The sequence below is a fragment of the Trichogramma pretiosum genome, unplaced genomic scaffold, assembly GCF_000599845.2.
Source record: "Trichogramma pretiosum strain Unisexual culture from Peru unplaced genomic scaffold, Tpre_2.0 scaffold28, whole genome shotgun sequence".
Classification (NCBI taxonomy): Eukaryota; Metazoa; Arthropoda; class Insecta; order Hymenoptera; family Trichogrammatidae; genus Trichogramma; species Trichogramma pretiosum.
In genome coordinates, this window is record NW_019641710.1 from 1,525,970 (window position 1) to 1,545,165 (window position 19,196).

At 31.1% G+C, this 19,196-nt stretch overlaps 1 protein-coding gene across 6 annotated transcripts in view; it reads left to right on the plus strand.

Annotated features, from left to right (window-relative positions):
• The window catches only part of LOC106658891 (TOX high mobility group box family member 3-like), a 178,976-nt gene that overhangs the window by 146,053 nt on the left and 13,727 nt on the right, over nt 1–19,196 (plus strand). For 3 of the 6 annotated variants that reach the window (XM_014381045.2, XM_014381041.2, XM_014381046.2), the window contains 5 exons: nt 4,868–5,044; nt 7,663–7,778; nt 9,963–10,362; nt 11,744–11,856; nt 15,268–15,403. In XM_014381045.2, coding sequence (XP_014236531.1) covers nt 4,868–5,044; nt 7,663–7,778; nt 9,963–10,362; nt 11,744–11,856; nt 15,268–15,403 — 942 coding nt within the window. The remainder of the gene's footprint in view (nt 1–4,867; nt 5,045–7,662; nt 7,779–9,962; nt 10,363–11,743; nt 11,857–15,267; nt 15,404–19,196) is intronic. The other 3 variants (XM_014381044.2, XM_023463215.1, XM_014381042.2) reach the window with 3 other exon arrangements.

Genomic DNA, 19,196 nt, shown 5'->3' on the forward strand with positions numbered 1-19,196 from the left:
GATAATGATACGTTTGCCGTACGCATGAATTATATTGCATGTACCCCTAATTATATGCAATTTGTATTCTCGACAACTTGCATAACAAAACTAATTGAAGTCCACATTACTCACATATTAATCTTATACGCTGTATTAATATTTTCCATGTGCCACCAAACAAATTACCCTCCATACGCCAGAAATAATAATTGCCAACCTTATAACATTATTATTGTGTACCTATCTTTGATTTTCGTTTTTTCACTCGGTTGCGCAGCCTAGTTGCTTTTTCCATTGGTTCGATAAATGTTTGTTCATTGATTTGATATCTCTCTCATTTGTCGATGATAAAACAAAAAATCTTGTGTCGATACTGAAAAGTGATTGCCAAGCGAGCGATATATCTGCCTCCAAATTGATTGAAATATGATTATACTACGTTACTTTGAAAATTGAGTAATTTTGCCCATTAGTTGGCAAAGTTATTTTGCTCGCAGTCGTTGTAACGTTACTTTTCCATTAGCCTTTTTTTCATACACTCTCACAAGTGCATACACACACTTGAAAATATGTGTGTGTGCGTGTACTTAAATCTTTTGATGCCTCTTTGATGTAATTTATTTGTACGTATTACGTTTTAAAACCGCCATGAAGCATAAGTAATGAATCGAGAGTGTATGCTGTACGCTTAACTGTGGCTAGTTCAACCTAACACGAAATGGATTTCTCGCAATAAACACATATAAAACATACATTTCATTAGAGTGATGAAACACTCACTCTATGCAACTACATCAGTGCTGAAATTAAATTAATTGCTCTAATCATCTGTTGTAGAGCAGTGAATACATTTTTTTTCTCAGCTTAGCTCTGAACATCTCTGAGTCATATAGCAATTAAATTTTGTTTACCGCTTTATTAATCACATTTAAAATAATGTAATTTCAAGATTTATCAGTGATAGTTTATTCTATCAAGTGCGATTTTCATTCCTTAGCGTAGAAACCTTTTTTTTAATCTATTAATCATATTTACACACACTCTGACTAGCTCGTGTAGATATATATTTATATATTTTATTATGTATCTTATAGGCGGATCGTTGTCGTAAAACTTCTGCAAAATTAGATGAGCTTGCTTTTATACGCATCAAGTGAAACGACCTCATAAAGACCGGCCTATATAGTGACGTAATGTCCCGTAACATTGCACTGTGTATATAAACGTACACCAAGCGACTAAAAAAATACCATGTTACCCACTCATGTTATTGTAGTCGTTAGATATTTTTTTCGCAATTTATACATGTATACATATATATATATTGTTCAATCTAATAAAAGTTTTTTAATTGCTACATTTTACGAACTAAAACAATTTTAAAGCTAAATGATTTAACCGAAAAATTACTCTTCAACTTACACAGATTATTAAAAGTTTATTTACCATCAACTCGAAATAATATTTAAAACATGTGTAAATTAATTAAAACTTGCTCCGAGCTAATATTACGTTTTAACACTCTGTTGATTGTAACTGCAAAACGCATTCATTAAGATTATTCGTTCATTAAAACTTCGTTGAATAATCGATGAATTTTCTCAAACACTGACGTATGAATTATTTTAGCAGTTGGGTTTTCGTGCCAATAATCGAGTGAAAGGTGTTAAGATAGAAATAAATCCATGCATCTTTGGCAATCGTATATCACTCCAGCGGAAAAGAAAAAGTGAAGTCATGTGTTATCCTCTCTTTTCAGCTAATTACAGAAAATTGAACTTTCTAAATATTAATTTTCATAAATTTGAAGCTTTAATTGAAACGTTGGATTTTCTGAAAAATTGTAATATTTTTTTATCTACTGCTCGGTGGAATTGTGTGATTAAAGATAAAGTCCATTTAATAAATATAATGGAGAGAGAGAAAGAGAGAGATAATGCAAATGTAGCAAAAAATAAAATAGTTATAAGTGAATAGCAATGAATTCGTTGGAAAGTGAAAAGATCTGCTTGGCAAAAAACGCTAATGAGGTACTATTTTAGACCAAGGATTGCGTGTGTAATTATTAGTGCAAATGCTCAGCGAACAAACGCATAACTAATTTGGTTGTTTATACTTTACGAGATAATCTGATGCTTGCGAAATGTGACTGTGGACAATTTGATGCAGTTTATACGGACTTTAATAACGTAATAAATTTCACAGAGTCCTAGTTCCATTTGGTTAGCCCAAGTCCTGTGTATCAACAACGCACTACTATTTATATTAATTCATGCAGCTTAAGATTGCCTGGAAAAATTTTCGAGCTGCTATACTGCTTTTTCTATAGCTAATATACTACTGTTATAAATAACGTTTGCAATGTTCAATCTCGATTTTATTAACGTTTTATTGTAACTTTTGTAACTTTCCCTCTTACACTCAGATATTTGATTTCAAGAGTAATATCAATGAACTAGGTCAACTATATATTTTATCGCTTTATCTCGAGAGACCCAGGAAGGATCGATGTAAAAATCATAATTTAACATTTTATTGTTAACATTATCCAACAAAAAGAGTCCAGCTGCTATTTATGATAATGAAATAGAGTTTTTGCTTCTTCATTTGATGAATTTACCCATCATTGCAAGCCAATACTGTATTAATCAGATCTTTGTTTTAATATTGTAATAAACGTTATACTTATCCACTCCTGATAATAACGTAAAGTTATCTAGTGTTGCTCGTGATAATTTTCAACTAAATGTCGTTAAACATAGGCCCATAATGTGATATTAAAGCGTGGGCTTAAGCTAAGGTCGCTGGAGCTATACCATCACCTGTAAAAATATTTTTTTTGGCTTTCACGCTTCTCTTGAGCTGAATCATCGAATAGAAGTTCGCTCCCACTACATAGACAGTATATTATTTTTAGAAAGGTTATTCTCTATGAGTATGAAATATTGAGTAGTCGAGTTATTCGACGTTGTTTTTACAACATATTGAATACTGTGCTTTTTCGCGCTAAGTAGTCTTTTTCCATGTAACGTAAATATTTAGATTCCATTTACCATTGGCTCAGTCTAATGATAATCAAATAAGGCCAGTTGTTTATACTTATGTTGAAATATTATTTTAAAACTGCATAATCTGTCTTCACAAGTCGTTGAGGAATTTCAAAACTATTCAAATAAAATGAAACCTTGTACATTCAAAGTATTTTGAGCACGTAAGGAAATGTTGCAAAAATTTGCTTATTGCTTAATAATAGGTTTTTAACATTCCCCAGGATTCTATAAAATCCTTTCATATACACGATGTTTATTCGATAGATTATGCATTATTTCAATATTTATAATAAAAAAATATTTATGACAAAACGATTTTTTTACGAAGAAATGCATTTTACAAGTTGTGTTCAACTTGCCGATAATACTTGGTGATCAACGTGAAAAGCCGTGAAAAAACATTAAAGATTAACATTAACCATCAAAATAATATTTCCCACGTGAAAAGAGACGTGATGCAAGAAGATACTTTTTGGAGCACAAGTTTTAACGAGATGGAAAGAAGCAGAGAGAAAGAGAAATAGATAGAGGGTGAAGTCTTGGTTACTTCTTTGGTAAAGAAAAATGGCTCTCTTTACCCATCGTAAATTTTTCGTTCCATCGAATCTTCCCAGCTTATACTACTACTCGTTTTTCCCCTTCCTTTTTCTCCCTCTTCTTAGCGATGCTTGTTTTATTTTTATTCCTGTACTTTTTCCATTTGAGAATTATGTCACTGCAGACGTTTCAACATTTTTTCTCTCTCCACAAATTTTCAAGTTTCTTTATGGTCAATGGAGTTTCTACTATACATGCTCTAAAATCCTGTAGTGTAATTAGTTTTTGTTTTTTCCGTTATTAATACTTTTTACTCAATGCATCGGGTATTCTCGTTTCGTGGCTCATAGAACATTTTCTACTTATATTTAAAATTCGTCTTGTTAAGGATTATTTACAAGTCGCGAATGGGAGGAAGTTGGATTAATTCGTTCTTCTTTCAAATAGTAGTAATTAGTATGACTATTTCTTAGAATATTCGATCAGTTCCAAGCAGATATTTCATACCGTGATAAACTTCACCCTCTCTCTCTCGTTTCAAACTTTATATATACTTAATTAGCAATCAGCCGACAGGGAGACATAGAGTATGTATACGTTTGATTAATTTTACGATTCAATCTCGTTTTCCATTAGCTAGAGTAAAAGCAATCTGTAAATACTTATTTTATCCCTGTATATATACAAACGAAAAAATGGAAAAATGATTTTCCTCTTTCTTTTCTACGTTTTAAATCAACTTATTGCAAGTAAGGATGAGCTGATCTGACTTAACTACAAAAAGTTTACTACCCAAGTAAGATGATTAAGCAAATTGAAAAAAGCTAGGACATGAAATGTTTCTGATTAGTTATACATATTTCTTTATATTTGATGCAGCACTGACGATGAAGCGATACTAAAAATTGATATATTTTTTTCTTTTAAAAGTATAAGCATGTTTAGTATATAATATGTTTATGAAACAAAAAACAAAAGAAAAGACTATACATTTTAGGAGGTACTTGTAAAAAACCGATTTGATCTTTGACTTTGACTGACATCCCCTCGTTTATACTTTTCGTGAGCGATGAACTTCATCTCTTATTCTTTAAACTTAGATATTAAGAACTGCTCATTAAACAAGCTTTTCTTATCCCTTTATGCGTCTAAATTATATTTAAAGGTTTCTGGGTTCTTTTTTGTCAGTTTTTGTAGCCAAAAAAAAAACATTTTTTCATAAAGAATTTTTTTAAAAGATAATATTTTATAATCTCTTGGCTGTAATACAATATTAATAAAAATTTTTGCATTTCCAGACGTTTCACACACCAAGTTTTGGAGATGAAGACTTTGATATCCCTGCTATGCATGCTCATCCACATCAACAGCAGCAGCAACAGCATCAACAGCACCATCAACAGCAGCATCATCAACAACAACAGCAGCAACACGATCAAATGCATCATGGTTACCAGTCACAGGTACATATACGCGTACGTACCAGAAATTGTCATCTCTCTCTCGTCTTTATTTACTTTTTTGATTTTGCATGCTTTAGCAGCAAACAAAATTCTTCATATTTTCAAGCTGTGTTTTTTCTATTGGCGCATCAAAGACTTTGTGGATCATGTTATTTTCAAACTTTAATTCGTGATGTGAAAAAAGATTGATTTCCCGATGTTATTAAAAGCTTTACGAACGGGACCCCCTACAGCCGTTAGTCTATGCACTAAAGTATCAAATATCGTTGAGGAGTATCGATTTACATATTGTTTCAATTGAAACGCAAAGAAAACAAAATCGTTTCTTATTCGCAGGACAATGAATTTATGTATACTTACATTTATATCTCTCAGTAAAAATAAATGAAAATCGATTGTAATTTAATAGACGTTTATATTGAATACAAAGTAACAGTTATTTGGAAAAATTTAATCTTACACATTCCTGCTCTTATTTTCGGTAGCATGTGAAAAAATTCTATGATATAAATATTTAATCTAATTTATATTTAAAAACGATGCTTAATTAAATGAAAATATTGCCAAGAAAAAATTATGTTACGATATTATGAACGCAATGACATATTTATAAGATCTATTTTTATAAGGTCTCATCTTGTTACTTAGCTGGTATGAATTTATTATACCCTGTAAAATATGAAAAAGCGAACTGCTCTAGATGAAATTCATCGTGATATCGGATTTATAAAAGTTATCTTTTCAGCGAAATCATTTTACAGGAAGATGTAAAAAATAGAACATTAAAATTAATTTGAAAAAGTCAGGATTACTCAAGCTGTAAAAAACAACCGTATTCAAGCATGCGATTCATAACCACAAATTTTTTTAGAAAGTTTATACTTAGAAAGTTTTACAAGATAACAGCGATCAATTCGATCGTTGGCTTACAAATCAAGATTTATACCTTACCCAAACATTTTGCGCATGCACTAACTGACCAATTTTTGAAAAATGTACATATAATGGCAAATAAATTATCGAAAATGCATTCGGGCAAGAAATCTAACAGACGTTTATCGGTGAAAAATGATAGCATTAGAAAAATATCCATTCATAAATGCTACGAGGAAAAGTTTCAAATGTTATTGTCTCTTTTACAATCGAATAGATTATTATGAAACTAATTATGCTAGAAGAGAATTTCCTCATTACAAGCTGATTAATTTGTTAGACTAATCAAATAGCGACATTGATCATTGCAAGCGATACTAAAATCGCATATATTTTAAACGCTATTGATGTAATCAAATGTCACAACCATGTAATGTAACGCGACATTACACTCTATATTAATGACATTAGTTTTGAAACTGCATCTGATTCTTTCTTTCAACATTTTTCATTACTTATATTAAACTGCCATTCGATTGTGTTGATTATAACGAAATTTAATAAAAAATATTCTTCAGAAGCAAGATTAAAAATGTTAATTATGATTGGAGTAAAATTTAAAAATGGGTGTTTTTATATTAAAAGTGTCTTTGAATATTTGATCACCTACATTCAATTCGTTTATGCGGGGATTGGTCATTATTATTAACTTGTTTGTATTCAAATGAATATGAATGTAAGTATTTATTGTAGAAAGTTTTGAACTGACAATTTAATTAAAATCTAGAGTATAAATTATCAAGCAGCTTCAGTAATAAAATTTCTCAACTTGGTTAATCGGATATAAAATGATCGACCAAGAAGAATTTTTAGTAAACTTTCAATAGTACTGTGTTTTAGCTGTGTTAAATCTTTTTCTTTCGCTTAGTGCTATTCTCAAGAAAATCAATGGCACACATTCATATGCATTTAATATCAATTCGCTTATTTCAAATCATGAAATTTCTCAAAAGGGATATCCAAAGTTTTCAATCATGAGTGACCTATTTTTCATCATACTACTATAATAATACAAAGCAACATCTATGAGGATAAATATGAATGTGATATCACGATTATCAATATAGCATTAAATGTTTGGAATTGCGTAGTAACAAGAAAAAAAAATTATTGATATTGTAATACTATGTTAATTTGTGAATACATATAATAATGAAAAGAAGAACAAGATGAGAACTTTAATAAAGTTTTTCAACGTATCACTCAAAGCAATTTATCTTACTTTCCATGCATGCACAATTCGTGTGCCCATTAATTACTTGTATAAGTTTTTTGTATATAGTTAAAGCAGCAGCATGCAAAACGCAATCAAGTATTTTATTTCTTAAGTAAGATAAATCGCCGAGGCATTTATATTATAATCATACAGCATACATATATTTGAGCTAGATTTTAATATCTTTATGAAAAGTAGACTAATTGATGATTTTTAAAATTACGTGTGTATCACACGTCTTCGAAATGGCACCAGCACGTCATATGGACTCATGTGCTACTATATATAGCTTAAACGACCCACAAAGTAACGTTGAAAAATATATCTCTCTCTGACTTGTTAATTAAACGGCTCACTTAATTTCATCGGATAACTTTTTGTTGTGCTTTATTCGCTAATTTCATCATACTGACTCGTATTATATTTTTAAATAGTTGAGTAATGTTTATAATATTGGAATTTTTATGTTTTTTTATTGCAGATGATGCCAGGAGGTGGAATGCAACAAACACCAGACGCTTTGAGTCTCGACCCCGGTGGATATCAGCAGCCCCTCTATCTACAACAGGAACATGGCATGCAGTCGATCAACGTCAGGTATGACATGTGGACTCTTATATGAGAATACAGTACTTCTTGCTTATTATATACGCGTTACCATGAGAAAATTTTAAGAGTTAAATAGTTGCGTTGTTGCAAGTACAATTTATTTTCCGTATCAAGGTAGTTCATAAAAATATGAGACATTTTTTGCACAAAAAATACTTACACAGTTGACATATGTATGTAATAGCATATTTCTTAAAAAGAATTTATTTTGCATATTATGATATGCCTCTGAAGGAACAAATGCTCATTATATCACTATCGATTGAAATAAAATTGACTATTTACAAGATTAAGAATTTTGTTGTTGTTTGTACTAATTTAAATTACTGTTATTTATAGCATGGCTAATACTTAACAACTTATTTAGATTAACTATTTCTTTGTACATTTTTTCATAAATACAATACAAAGTTAACCGTTTGGGGATAACCTCTATTTAACCTATTTATAATAACCTCTATTTTCATCGATTTGATCGAGCTTATTTATAATCTTTTTTATATTTTGATAATGACATTTCGATTTTATGCTCCCTCTCGTACTTTATTTTTCTCTCTCTCTCTCTCTTCTGCAGTGGCTAAATTGAAGCGGAATCATGTGTCAGATATAGTGACAGATTGATACGATTAAGATAAATCGTTTCGTTTCTTCATCCGGCCTCTGACGGCAGAAAGTTTTTGTGTATAGAATACTAAGGTGATCCTTTGTAAAATTCTCGACTGACTGATCCATGCAAAAAATCGAAATAACATTGGTTTACATTGTATTGCAGTGTCAATAAGATACAATAATCTTAGTCATTTCATGCACAAAATAAAACAGAAAGAAAATTTTTATTGCGTTGTTTTATATTTTTTAGTTTTCAAAAATATCCCACAAAATGGTCAGAAATATAAATGAACTTAAAGTTGCTATGAAAGGAATTTGAATCATGTCAGATGAAAATCACAATTACGTTCAGTGGGTAATGTAAAATTATTGCTTTTATCGGAAATTTGAAGAATGAAACTTTAATCATAGAACTCGTGGACCTGTAATTTTCAAAACTATTTTTAATGCAATCATCATTTCCATTTCGTAAAAAATGTATTTGTTAAAAATATAACATAGAATTTTTCCGTATGATTGTTCTATAAATGTTGATTTTTAAAACCATTTTAGTACTAATTAATATCTTTTTTAAACTGAAATTAAACTTGGAGAAATATTTATGAAGATTGCTCGAGAAATGAGCTGATAAGGAAATTCATAAATGTTGAATGACTCTTTAAAATTTACATCTCACATCCCATGAACTCGGAAAACTCGGAGAAACTAATTTTAGTCTGCATATTATTTCAACTAGAAACGGTATACGAACTGCGATAAAGTTTTTGTAAGTGGAAAATATATCGCTGTGAAAATTGAATGTACGATATCAATCAATAATCGTTGAATAAATTAAAATTATAATTTTTACTGGTTTCAAGTACCTGCAGAGGATGTCCATTTTATAATAAAGTCTAAAACCCAATTTGACGTTTAATTAAATTTCTAATTTACACATTTTATTAATTTAGTCCACGTTATTACTTCACGTGTACTAAACAATTACTTTTCTATGAGCATGTTCTGTATTGAGTACATTTTGATGTATTGAATTTATTTAATCAATTGAAAAGATAATATTCAAAAATTGTATAATTTTTTTTTCATTTAATACTGCTTTATAAAACGATGCATGAGATGGCTTTTAAATTCTGAATGAATATTTGACAACCCCTTGAGATTTTGAATTTTCCATCTGTACTGTTGTAGCTGTTCTTTTGTTCTTGTTTTCCTTGCTCTCCCAAGTCAATCTCGTTTCCAATGAAATATTGAATTCGTAAATATTTTGTGAACCGCTTCAACTACCAATGCTGCAACTGTTGCGAGCTAGTGAAGTAGATTGATGCAAAAAAACAATTTCATTCCCCTTGAAATACGTAACTTGATTATTTTGAACTACTCTTCCGTAATTTATTAGTATCTTTTTCAGTCAACATCGCATAGCATTGAACGATTAGATTTTTTACGAAATATAATAATTGAATGAAATCAATCGCTTCCATGGTAGCGTCGTAAAATACGTACACTCATTATGATATTTTGATAACGGCTTCGGATATCTGATTAATTTCATAAACCTATTAGTACGATTCCTGCTTACAGTTCATCATACAGCAATCCTCAAAATACTTACACGTCGATGAATGCCGCTAATCAACAACAGCAGCCTCAACCACAAAATCCACAACAGCACAACGGCCAACAGCAACAAATGTTAATGATGCAACAGCAGCAGCAGCAACAACAGCAACAACAGCAGCAGCAACAACAGCAACAACAACAGATGCAACACATTCAGTACATGCATTCACAGCAGCAGCAACAACAACAACGAGGACAAGCTCAACATATGCAACAGCAGCAACAGTTACAGTATGCCATGAATAGGACGGGCAGCAGTCCTCCAACAATGACACCTACTGGAGTACCAGAAAATACAACAACAAGCGAAGACAGCGATGACAGTACTCCTCATTCTGCTGTGGTAAGATGTACTTTTGATTACAGCATGAAGTTTACATGAAAGTTGAATTGAACATATTAAAGATATGAATTGCTTCATGTTCTTTTTTTTATTTTAAAATTATTTTATTTTAAAACTACTTTAGAAAAGATTACATTTAAATTCTTTGAGACTTTGAATTTTCTGAACTAAAAAACTTTTTGAAGAAATTCCCTTTTTTCTCATTTTTTCTTGTTTTTTTCATTAACTTTGAATTAGAAATTATTTTATAAATTACATTGCATCGTACTTTTTGTAAGTACGAGTACACGCTGATTTTCCACATACGTTTTATTTTGAAATACTTTATTTAATATTGTAAAATGGGAATTAAAAAAGATTGTCTTGCAACTATTGAAATACGAATTCACAAAGTTTTGCCAACTACACAGTGACTGCAATTTAATCGATAAATTCTAAATGAAATATGATCTCCTCTGTGATCGCGAAATAAAGGAGTAAAGTGAGTTTTGTTAACGTATTTTATTGGAAATAAGAGTATTTCAACGAAAATCCCGTTAAAAGAATTTATAACAAAAGTCATTCTCCAGTAAAATAACAAAAAGGAAATTATATGTTCGAGTTTTACCGTGTACCTTTATAACGTGTACTCTCGTTATGTGCTTGGAATGTCATTTCAAATATTTTCTTTGAAGAAGACTTAGTACGCATTATTTTGTCGCTATTTATAATGCATTTGTTATTTTATTACATATTTGAATCTACTAAGTGAACATTTATGGCCGCCAGCATATATCTTTTTATGAAGTTTTTATCTGTATTCCATCGGATTTGAAGAAATTAATTAAAATTTAGTTGGTTGAAAAATTATCTTTTATAAACAAAAATTTCTGCATTTAATAACAATGTATACTATTATAAATTTAAAACGCTTTAAATTTGCTGTTATTGTCCTATTAAAAAACCATAGTTCTCTTTTTCTAAAAATCTTTTATCATATTGTTATCATAAGTTACGGTACTTTTTGTTAAAAGTCATTTTAATGTATTCACGTATCCTTTTATGTAAATTCGTATTTTTCCGGCTGCCTAGTATATAAATAAGCGCACTGATAAAGCAAAAAGGATGGTATGTCAAGGCTGACCTATCTATGAAGCTATTTATCTCGAAGACTTGCAAACAACGACACCGTTCAACGTGTGTTTTCGCGAAATTATAATAATATAACAAAGCTTTTCGAATGCCAAAAAGTTTTAAAGGTCACGAACTGGCTGAATTCTGTTTATACTTCGCATGTTCTCTTATTTCACTTTGATAGCTATTGACTTTTATATTCAGACATTATTTGACATTATTTTCTATACTCACTTTAAATGAATTAAATTTTAATTTTGAATTACAGGTTGCTGGATTTAAACGGCCATCGCCTGAGCCAGCTGACGTAGTGAATAAAGTTCAAAAAAAACCAAAGACCCAGAAAAAGAAAAAGAAGCGGGATCCTAATGAACCACAAAAGTAAGCATCTATGTTCTTAATTCACATTACAATTGAAAAATTACACTCTGCTAACTTTAATTGGCGTTGTAACATTTTGTCAAGTATACCGAAATAAACTATTGCATTTTTTTAAAAACGTTCGAGAGTTGAAATTTTAGGAGATATAATTTGACGTTGCAATAAATAAATTGACCAATGAAAATACTTTAATTTCTGTAAAAGCTTATTCACACATTTGTTACATAGCAGTCACGTATATTCGTAAATAAAGAAACCGTTTTGTTGAAAAACTTCCAATGGTTTTTATGAACTCTTACAATCGTTGCGAAAAATCTCTGGTTCTTTTTTCTTTTGTTATGTACCACCTTGGTCGTTTCCGCTTACCTTCTAAAATAATTTCTAAATTAGAGAACCTTTTTTTATAAGTATATGACGAGTATAATAACCTAGTCATTCTACAATCATGAAATAAATTTTTTTCATCATAGCATCGTTAGTATTTTAATAAGCAACTTTCATTCGACAGTTTTAGAGTACAATAACGTACATCCCTCTTCCGCTTAATCTTCCTTAAAGATCAAAAGTAACGAGTTTCTCTGACTTTGTGTTGAAAAAGATAATAAATATAATTAGCTAATTAGTTTTATGCGTTGATGCCAGGATTATTAACAAAAGAAAACTTTGCTATTTTATTTATGTTTACATATTATTAACTCAATTTTGAATCCCTTCAGTTTGTAGCGTACGTAGGTAGTAACCGTTTGGCGAATAATAGTTCTATTGTGGCGAAATAGCTTCCAATACAGTTTATCTTAGCCTTACATTATACTTATTGTACTTACATACCTTTGGCAAACTCAAAAGTGTTGTATCATCGTGAGTATTGGATTCTCTCAAAAGACGGGCTATAATGAAAAAAAAACCAAGTCAGTTCAATAAAAAGTTATTGTTGAACATTTCCAAAGTCATTGTGACTAAATAGGCAAACATTATCATTAAGACTCGTTGAAATCGATAATTTTCTATTTTTCATCGAGGTGAGAAAAACGCAAATCATCCTCATTAAAAATTAACCTGTCGCAGTTGATTAACACACTCAAGTACTTTTAGCCTAATGCCGTAACGGGGTATTGTAATAATTTTTTAATCTCCCTTTTTTCAGACCAATAACGTGTAAAGCTTTTAAGCATATCCATATCATTCGTTGAATTGTCACTGTAGCTAGTACCGAAAGCAATTACAAAGCTTCTATAGTCTTCATATTTAAATGTATAATAGTATTTATATGGATTTTTATCGCTAACATAGATGTAGATGTATTTTTTCATTTTTGTATAATATGTGTTTAACTAAATTTGAGAAAAATATATTTTTATTTGAGATCATTGTCTTAGAAAAGATCGGCAAGATAGATAATGACCGTAGATCAGTGCAAACATGTATGTACACTTCTATTATTTATTCATATATTTGATAAACTTGTATCTCGTAGAGAAAAGTAACTGCAATTTCTTAATACGTTCGTTTCCATTGTGTTTTGGTTACTTTGTCTCTTAATCTCTTCTTTTTCTTGAAAATATGCATTGCAAAATATATTGTAAATTATCGATAAAAATGCAAAATACTTCATATTTTTTTTCTTTTTTGAGTTAATGTTTTGAATAGAAGGATCTTTCTTTAATTAAAAGTAAAGAAAACAAGACATACTAACTGCCACATGAAAAAATAATGGTATCTTAAAAAGTTTAACTTCACGTTGGTAATAGCATTGTTTGATCACAATACAGTACTCGACAATTTATGGATAGTTTCACTTTTTCCTTGCTCTATTATTAGCAAGAAAAAGGTTCAATATATACACATCCTGCTGATTTCTTTTGGTGAAATTAATGATCCATTTCTGTTTTGTACATACATTGTAAAATTATCTTGATTCAAATCGACGATCCAATTCTTCTTGTCTTTTCCAATCAAAGCCTTTTACGAGCTAATTCACATTTTATATCATATTTGTTATTCATTCATTTTATTCAGTCAGCAAATTGTTATTGTTTAAAAATTTTAATTAAAAAACTTTTTTAACTTTCAATTGTAATATGTTACATAGAAAAAGAAACGTAAAAAGCTCATATTCTGAGTCAATTTACAGATTTATTATTTATTATTACACCGAAATTTTTTATTCGAAATTTCGCAATACACTATTCTGAAGGGTAAAAAACGGACTTGCCATCAATTTCGATTTTAGAGCCTCGTAAAACACTTACTGTCACTGTGATGGTATAAAAAGATTTGCGCTTTAAACTCGTGCGAGCGTCCGAGTAGCTCGAATAAGCGAGTTCAAGTTGTAAGGTCAATAAACTTGTGTGTATGACGTCGAACTTGTCGTGTACCTTTTTTTGTGCAAAGCAAGAGAAATAGAATGTTGAATATTACTCTCTGGGTGGCCGTAACACGTTTGATGTTCCTGATGAACGTAAATTCCCTCTAATGGATTAATTATTTTACATTCACTGAGCAAATGGGAAATTCCTTAAACGAGGAGTCATCAATTTTTCCATATCGTCAAAGTATTGAAGACGAAATTGGTTGTTGAAATATCATTTGCCGTTGAATGAAAATGGGTTTGCTCACAATTACAGAGTAACTATGATGGGAATAAAGTCTCAATTGAAGTAAGGAAAGGAGGTAATGCAAATGGAAAAGGTATAAAAGAGACAAAGAAATAATATACGATAAAACAGTAACGGAAACAAAGCAAAACTTGAAAGAAACGAACTAAGAAGAAGAACCTGGAAATCTATTCAGGGATATTTTTTCTTTCTCTTTCTCTCCACCCCCACTCTTCTCTTCAACTTCAATTAAACCTTCTTCTGAACATAATTAGAGCGTAATTATTATTTTCTCTTTTTCGCTCTACCTCCTTTTTCCCTCTCCTGCTGCCCCTTCTTTCCATCATTTCGCGTATAAAATTATATGAAAAGCAACACAAGGAGACAGAAAGACAGACTTTCAATTTACGATATTCAAAGTCGCTTAATGAACGTTTTTAAAAGTTTTAACGATATCATTTTCTGGTGCACTTCGCGAATATATACATGTACGATTATAATTGTATTTAGTCTGCTTCTCTTTGCTGCTCTCTGCCCCGAGTAGCATAGAGGTAGAGGGAGAGGAAAGGAAAAGAGAGAAATTGAATTCTGCTAAATATGGACGAAAATAACATTTCAAACTTTTTTCGAGAGCATATTAATTAAAAAGGGGTGGGTCGAGCATAATTCGTGAAAAAAAACTTTTTTACTTGGGAACTCATCTGTAATATTTAATTTAATCGATTGAAATTTTTAAATTAATATGATACAAGTTCAAAGCTCGATGGTTAAGTTTTAAAAACATGTATATTTAATTCGTCTTATTTTACTTTTTTAGGCCAGTCTCTGCTTATGCGCTCTTCTTCAGGGATACTCAAGCAGCTATTAAGAGTCAAAACTCAAATGCAAGTTTTGGAGAAGTTTCCAAAATTGTAGCTTCAATGTGGGACACGCTCGACTCGGAGCATAAAGATGTGAGTATAAATAACGTCTCATTATTATTATCATGACAAGAGAAACCCTTGGTCCGCGAGTACAGCAAATTTTTTGCGAAGCACTTCAGAGTTCTTGCTGTCTGTGAGGTGCTAACTAAATACACACTCGCTCGCACTTCGATTGTATAAGGGTCTCGCACATAGTCTCCTCAAAAATCTCTGCAAATCCCTCTAATATAACTTATTGATAGCAATCAATCATTTTAATTAGTACATGCAAGTATAGTCTCCCCACGACTCCCCATGCCTCAGTGAAAAGCTAAATGTTTACTTATTCATTTTAACCGGTTTATTGCGAGCACTTGTAATCTTGATACTTGAGAGAAAAAATAAAACATCGCACATAAAAGAAGAAGAGAGAATAAAAGAAAGAGAGAGAGAGAGAGAGAGAGAGAGAGAGAGAGAGAGAATTTGTTTACACAATGCGATTTTGTGACACGGCAGCTCGTGCGAAAAACAAAGTAGTCTTCAACGAGTTTCGCTGCTGATGCCGTTCCTATTCAAGTACTTGCAATACGCCAGAATGGGGGGAGGTCAAATTAAGTAAGGCCTGCCACTATAGTGTGTTTAACATCTGCCAGCATGTTTAAAGTTTTGCATATAATCAATGGTATGAAGTTGAATTTTTTTATGGATTCGTGACGAAAAGTCGATGGAAGTTTCTAAATAGATTAGTCATACTAAAATGTATTGTTCAATTAACTCATGGAAATTTTTTCTGCAGTTGATCCAATCATAAATGCAATTAGTACGGTAATATAGCGATATTTATTATTGTTCGAATACGATACTTTCTTAAATTGCAACAATTTTCCATTTACGCTGCATCTGTTTTCTCGTTATATCTGTGTGTGTAGTACATCGCATAACATCCCGAGTTACATACAGGATACGTTCGTTTAACCTGATGAATGCAGCATATGCGCAACGTTCGTAAAATCTTCACTGGAAATCGCCGTTTTAAACGTTGTCCGTGCGCGAAAATACTTTTTTCTTTTTTACGTACAATAATGCAACGTTGTTATGAGCGCAACAAATGTATAAATCATCTTCTGTGTGTTTGTCGGAGAAAAAATTTACATACCATCAAATGTGACAGCGAGAATAATGATTCATTATTCACCAGACGGTTTATTTTTTAACTAGAAAATAATGAGAAACAAAGGGAACATAATTACACACAAACTTCATTACTCAATATTATAATTTAAATTGTCGAATTCTAATACATATTTTGCATTAAACAAAGATATTAAAATTTAGAGAATTGGCGCTTTCAGTTCTTTTGCTACCTATCTTTCTCTCTTCCATCTTCTCTTTCTTTCTCTCTCTCTCTCTCTCTCTCTATAATGTATACTTCGTAAGCTTTTGAATGGAGAAATAACGAGATGAAGAAAAGAGCCTAGCGTTTGCAAGCAAGTATAATATAAACTTTCATTTCTCTCTCTTTCTCTCATATATATTAAAAAAGTTATTAAAAAGTCTCGTGAATAGGGACTTGATTAAAAAACTTTGAAGTAACGGTATAAAATAAGTTTTGTGTGGAAAAGGTTATACATGTATACATGTATGAACGACGTGGAGAGAAGGGAAAACTGGAGCGAACGAAGTTAGAGCGCTTGTGCCGTACAAAGATATAGTCATAAACCACCTTTTCATTCTTGTATTTATTAGCATTTGCACCTACGCGTATATGCACATTTATCGTACGTGTGCACGTTTTTGCACGTTATAAAATAGAATCCAAATATCACTCTATGACAAACATCAGTATAGTCACTGGAATAATAGACAACTGCTCGAAATTTACTTTTTAGGAACAGTTTGGCAACTGTCATCCAAGTTTTTCAATTCGCCAAAGTCGTCATTGCTATTTACAATGTAACACTAAATTAAAAATATATCTTTTTCATAAAAATTCCAAAAAGAATAGAATGTGTATATCTTACTTCGTATAATTTTTTGATTATAAAATATACACAAATGCTAGCCAACCCGATCAAGTCACGCATCATGCAAAAACCTATTATACTGATGATGTTATCGCATGACTGAAACGTGTGTGTGCGTGCGAGAGCATAAATTCTCAAATCTTTTGCGATTTATTGAAGCTTTCACTTTGATTAAAATGATTTATAATTTTCAAATTAAAGTATGCGCCAAAAATGATCATGTTCATATTACGCGGAGTGCATGCAATACTCATAACGAGTTTTCTACAGTGTTATAAACGAAGATTGTAGCTGGCAAATCTATCAACGGTTCAAATCATCGCCGGCTAAGATTGTTTTTGCGAAATAATGAAATTCGTTTGGAACTTATTATTTGCAGCAGCCATACGTGTTTAGCTGATTATATCGATGAGAACTCGCCGATTTATCCTCTAGCTAATGAAAGAAATGTTTCATTGAGCTGCTATTTTAGTGATTTCTTAAGCAAGATAGTGCAGTGCTCTGAGCTTAAATTATATTTAATTACAATAAAAAATCTTTATGTTTTTGAATAATAATCATGAAAGGATCTCCGCGCGCAGGTAAATTCGCTCGCTGTTGCTCAGAGAATGATCGTAAAATGTTTGGGTATATGTGTGCGTGTGTATGTGTATTCCCGAAAGAAAAAGATTCGTGTCTTATCTACCGAATAGCTGGTTGGAATCTATTTGTTGCCCTGTATATATATATCTCGGCAATAAAAGAGAGCAAAAAACTCGATCTCAATCAAGTTCTATTATTAAAACGAGTTCTATATCTGGCGCATTAACCTGGATTCATTTTATACAGTTTAATGCAAGATTGTCCGTGAGTGTATGCTTGCGTTGTTGTATGCTTTGCGCTCTATACTATATAGTTCTGATTTCGTACTCGATTTGAATATCAAATATATTTATGCATATGTTCGCCAATAACAAAAATACAGGCCTGATAAGAATAATGAAAATCGTATAATGTATATCACGCAATTCTCCGAATATAACTGAGTATTATGCATATTACGAAACTGGCGTGCAATACTGTAGTTGACAAACAAACGATTATATTGAAAATTTTGCAATGGTTCTTTTATAATTTCTATTGCAAAACATCACCACTCCAATGAAATTGGAGTGCACAGTTTTTTCGACTAATTTATGCAATATGAAATTGCGTTATCAACTTGAAAATATATTTTACTAAAGAAATCAATAAATTTTTTTTCATCTTGAAAAAGACTCTACAAAATTTTGCATTATCATATTATTCAAAATATCGTTTGCTAAGTTTTATCTTTTCGACTCTTCTAGTGTTTTACATGAGTCAAAAAGTTAGTATTATTGGTCATATCGGTAATTAGATCCTGCAATATTCAGGGTATACGTAATTGAGAGATACAATACATCCATAAGATACATCTGCTGAAAAGGCTGCACATATGAGTGAGTGTGTATGTGTTTTTGAATTACACTTTATCACGATTGTAATAAAGTAACATCCTGATACGCACAAAGCCACTCGTGGTTTTATGTGTAATTGAGTTATTTATGAATAAGTAAGAGGAAGGGGGGACTGTGCGACAGCCGTGAGTCATGAATTTTGATCAAACTATGTATACGTGTATGAAATAGTCTGCATCTGTGTACGTATATATATGAAACAATATATATTGCAAGCAGAGGAAGACATTTTAGGCTAAAATAATGGAAGTTTTGCTTCATTTTAATCAGATGATCCTTGATATATCAAATATTATATATCATGCTAGCATCACTTAATTTTATTATTTATCGTCTCTTTAT